At 38.1% G+C, this 5,087-nt stretch overlaps 1 protein-coding gene across 1 annotated transcript; it reads right to left on the bottom strand.

Annotated features, from left to right (window-relative positions):
- Nucleotides 1-402: 402 nt before the first annotated feature.
- On the bottom strand, nt 403-4,709 carry rps16 (ribosomal protein S16). Its single transcript, XM_061030198.1, has 6 exons — nt 4,611-4,709; nt 4,467-4,518; nt 3,851-3,952; nt 1,967-2,063; nt 1,804-1,851; nt 403-595 (listed from the first exon to the last, which is right to left on the bottom strand). The coding sequence occupies exons 2-6, from the start codon at nt 4,512-4,514 to the stop codon at nt 450-452; spliced, it is 441 nt and encodes a 146-aa protein (XP_060886181.1). The 5' UTR covers nt 4,515-4,518; nt 4,611-4,709; the 3' UTR covers nt 403-449.
- Nucleotides 4,710-5,087: the final 378 nt, after the last annotated feature.

Raw genomic sequence — 5,087 nt, 5'->3', positions numbered from 1 at the left:
TAGGTTTAGACTCAAACACTGAGCAGACACATACAACAAAAGATATGTCTCTAGTAATGTAGGCAGGTCTGCTCTTAGAAATGTAGAGAATATAATTTATGGCAATTCCTATTCATTTTTGTTAGATATTATTGTAGTCGTTAGGTATACTTCTCATTAGGTCATTTCTTCATCCCCACACAGAGGTCAAAAGGTCAAGTTTAACTGAGGACTTTCCGATCAGGATAGGATGAAGTTAAACCTGCTCTTTTTTTCTGGAGATAAAAGCAGTCCAGAGGACAGCCACCATTAATAGAAATACTTGAAATTCATATTGCCCTGCACTAATAATGCTACGCTCAACTGTATTTCTTGTCTTCTTTGTAAAAAAGTAAGAGGGGTTTGTAAAAAGAAAAAACACAATTTTAGTCCTTGGTTCCTCCAATTTATTATGAAAATGTACAGGGGGATTAACGGTAAGACTTCTGGTAGCGGGCACGAGCTCCAGGTCCACCGAACTTCTTGGACTCGCAGCGACGAGGATCGGCAACAAGCAGGGTCCTGTCGTACTGGATCAGGATGTCCTTGATCTCTTTCTTGGAGGCCTCATCCACATCTGCAAAGGGACAAGAAGGTGAGTCTGCGTGTTCTTTTCAATCTGAAGTGTTTCATTATGCTTATCAAGTTTGAACAGTAGTTCACTGTTACAAATGAAAAACATGTATACTGAGATTTCTGCATCAAAACCAATGTGACCATTTATCATTTTACATCAATAAGAAGCCGTCGAGCTATGGTTACAGCTCAATTAGGAATTTAATCAGAATACTGTCCATGTACCAGTATACATGAACCAAGGAGAACCCATTTATTGGTGGAAAAATGTCTGCCTCCACTACAGTAGGTGGCAACATGCCCCCTTTCAGCTAGTTCCTACTAGACCTTCTTCCGGTTGACCTTGCTAAAAAGTTAGCAAACAACAAAGCTGTGGTTGTAAGTAGACAAGTAAAAACATGACCAGCTTTACAACTCTGTACTATTTGAAAAAGCTCTACACTAGACTTTTAGTTGATTTGTTATGCTCTGCCTGTAGTTTATGGTGATATACAAAGGCAGACAACGACACTACTTCTGCAATGCTTCGTACTTATGCAGTTCAACTTCCGGGTAAAAACCCAGTGCAGGGACTTGAGCATGCACAGAACGACTAGTCCAGTTTGGTGATTGAGGTGTGTACATACAAAAGTAAAACAATCCCCAACATAATAATCTAGGTGTGTTGGTCTGACTTAAATTCATTTTAGGATGATTTCTGTTTGACTAACATGACGACATGGTTTTTAAAAGTACAGTTTTACTCAATCTAGACTTTCTCTATGTACTGACTGACACTGAAGTCCATACAGTGCTGAGAAAAGGGAATTCAAGGCTGCTGCTGCTGCTTCATCTGGTTAGTCAGTTTCAAACTTTTTTTTGTATTTTATGAAGCTCGTTTAACTGGATGCATTCAGTGTTCAAGAAAATTACACTAGAAGCAATTACATTTGTAAATATTTACCTTTGTTGTGCCTTTCTCTGTATATTATAATTCCCCAATATCTTGATGTTATGATATAAATGTGACACTAATTAGCTGCTGATTGTTTTGGCCAGGCCCTTTCAAACATTAAAGTACCCTCATGTAACACTCTTAGATATATACAAGATGTGCTTCAAATAAATGTAAACACACCTAGCCTCTGAAGAGTTTGTCAAAGCATTTACAGCAAGAAATTTAACTTCAGTACAAGTGATGTTTAAGCACTAAATTATATTTAAACTCACACTTCTGGTAGTAGGCAACCAGGGATTTGGAGATAGCCTGACGGATAGCTGGAAGACAATACAACATAACATTTAGGAGAACACTCTGAAAAACATGAGACACTGACTTGAAAAGGAAACTAAGAAAGAAAAGATTAATCGATATAAATAATGTTCTGCCTACCGTAAACCTGCGCGACATGTCCACCACCCTTCACTCTGACTCTGATGTCAACTCCAGCGAAGCGCTCCTTGCCGAGCAAAAGCACTGGCTCCAGAAGCTGAAGAAAGCATGAACATGTCAACACACACTTTCACATATACTGGGACAGAAAGACGTAACATTGAAAATAGGATTAGATCTGGAAGCCATGTCATAGTGCACTGCGTTAACCACCTGTGACTGCCACATTGAGTTACAGATGTTAATGACAGTGTTCTTTATCAGACATGTCCATGCTGATGTTCATCCCCCCTGGCCCTTTCTGAATAGCCACAGTTCAGTAGGCACTACGTACTATTCAGTAGGAGTTTCAGTATACTGAACTTTCGTGGTCATTCAGTATGCATCTTTTGTGCCCACCTCAGTAGACTGAACATTTCAGTATGGATACTAACTTCCGGGTTTCATGCCGTATGGATCGGATGCGTGCTTACAGGAAATGAATTGTATTTTACCACCCACAATGCTGTGCGAAATTAAACGTAAATCGTCACTTCACATCCGCCTCCAAATCAAAACAAACGAGCGTGGATTAATTGAATCAATTTTTAATCTAGAGTTAAAGTCCCGACTGAAATCACTACTTTAAATTAACAACAGAAAATGTAACAAATGTCTGCATTATTATAAAACCGTTCTCCCTCTATTTAAATAATGATTTCACTATTTAAAAGCGTCTTTATTGGTTTATTTTATATAATACTGTCTTTCATTTGTACTTTCCTTTATGTACTGTATGTTATTTAATCTGTCTTTTACTTGATTTACATTGTGATATTGTTTTTTTGTTTACCTGACTGTATATGAGCATTTCTCTTGTTGAATAAAACAAAACTAAAAAAACGGGTGGATGCGGCCGGTTCGGGAAACGTAAATGATGTCACTTCCATACTGAATGAATCAGAAGTAGGAACAAATATCTGCCTACTAAATAGTAGGTACTATTGAGTATGTACTTGGTAATTTGGATGCAGCCCCTGGCCATATCCGAATTGCCAAGTACATACTCAATCTTTCAGTAGGCAGTACGTACTATCCGTGCTGTATACTGTTAGTACCTACTATTCAGTATGCAGATATTTGTTCCTACTTCACATGATTCATTCAGTATGGAAGTGACGTCATTTACGTTTCCCGAACCGGCCGCATTCACCCGTTTTTTAATGCGCATATACAGTCAGGTAAACAAAAAACAATATTACAATGTAAATCAAGTAAAAGACAGATTAAATAACTAAATCACATACAGTACATAAAGGAAAGTACAAATGAAAGACAGTAATATACAGAATATAAAATAAACCAATAAAGACACATTTAAATAGTGAAATCATTATTTAAATAGAGGGGGAAAAGTTTTATAATAATGCAGACATTTGTTATATTTTTTGTTGTTAATTTAAAGTAGTGATTTCAGTCGGGACTTTAACTCTAGATTAAAAATTGATTGAATTAATCCACGCTCGTTTGTTTTGATTTGGAGGCGGACGTGAAGTGACGATTTACGTTTAATTTCGCACTGCATTGTGGGTGGTAAAATACAATTAATTTCCTGAAAGCACGCATCTGATACATACTGCATGAAACCAGGAAGTTAGTATCCATACTGAAATGTTCAGTCTACTGAGGTGGACCCAAAAAATGCATACTGAATGACCATGAAAGTTCAGTATACTGAAACTCCTACTGAATAGTACGTAGTGCCTACTGAACTGTGGCTATTCGGATGCAGCCCCTGTCTCACCTGGTACTGAATAGTAGGTACTAAACAGTATACAGCACAGATAGTAGGTACTGACAGACTGAAGAGGTACTATGTAATTCAGATACACCCCCCTGTCTCACCTTGTACTGGAGAGTAGCAGGCTCCACCATCTCCAGGGGTCTGCCGTTCACTTTGATCAGACCATTCCCCCTCTTGCAGTGGGCAACTGCTGTGGCGGTTTTCTGTGACAGAAAGATCATCATCATCATCATCAGGCAAAATCACAATATAGTCATTACATTTTAATAACATTTACACAGGGAAAACCAAAAAACTGCCTTGATTCATTAGTTTCATTACAGATGACTCGAGATTTTGGAATAAAGTTGATAATAAAGTGTTGCTGACTTGTCACCTGGTGTGTCTATATCATGCTAAGTGAGCTAAAATGACTTATTGTGTCCTCCTGATGGGAACACGAGTTCATCCAATGCGACTACCGGGCTAACAAGCTAGGCTAACTCTGACTAAATCAGAAGGGAAATCAACCGATGAGCAGCAGCTTCACAGGCAACTTAGGTTAACAAACAACAACAATACATCTTTAAATAACTGTTCGGAACCATATTGACCGACATTTTAGTTTAATGAATGCCGCATGACGGTGTTGAACATCCACACGTTTAGCTCAAGTGTGTTAGCAAGTCAGGGTAGCCACAACACCACACGTGGAATAAATCCCATAAATTTACTTACTTTACGTCCAAAAACCTGGACCGACTGCAAAGGACCCTTAGCAGGCATGTTTCTGGAACACACAGAGGACAAAAAGTCACATTAGAAACCAAGTTTAAACGTTTAATTTTGCACTTTTTGGTCGCATCAAGATGAAGAGCGTACCGTCTTCAGCTGGGGTGCCGTACGGAGAGACCGTCGGGGTTTCACACGCCGAACATCAGGGGCTACTGCACGACACCTGTGGCGTGCTTTGTGGTAGGTTTTGCGACAGTTTCCCCCGCTCTACCTCCATTTTACACTTGTGCCTGTTTGCAGTTGTTGATACCATTATCTGTTTCTTAACCGAAGATGGGCATTAAATAATTAAAAAATAATAATAATAATAATAAAAAAAATATGCAATATGACTGACAGGATGCAGTCAGCTGGTTGTTTCCTTGAAAGCGAGGTTTCAGTGCATTTTGGGTGACAACTTCCAATAAGCTTTAAAGACTATTAGTTAGTTGCTTAGTTGATTAAATTTGTTTTTATTTCTATATTTTTTTTTTCTCCTGTAGCACTTTGAGATTTTTTTGCAAAAATGTAAAGTGCGTTACAAATTAAATGTATTATTATTGTTATTATTATTATTATTATTAT

The sequence above is a fragment of the Labrus mixtus genome, chromosome 22 (genome assembly GCF_963584025.1).
Source record: "Labrus mixtus chromosome 22, fLabMix1.1, whole genome shotgun sequence".
In the NCBI taxonomy this organism is placed as follows: domain Eukaryota; kingdom Metazoa; phylum Chordata; class Actinopteri; order Labriformes; family Labridae; genus Labrus; species Labrus mixtus.
The sequence above is the reverse complement of the archived record's forward strand: the minus strand, read 5'-3'. Positions and strand labels throughout refer to the sequence as shown.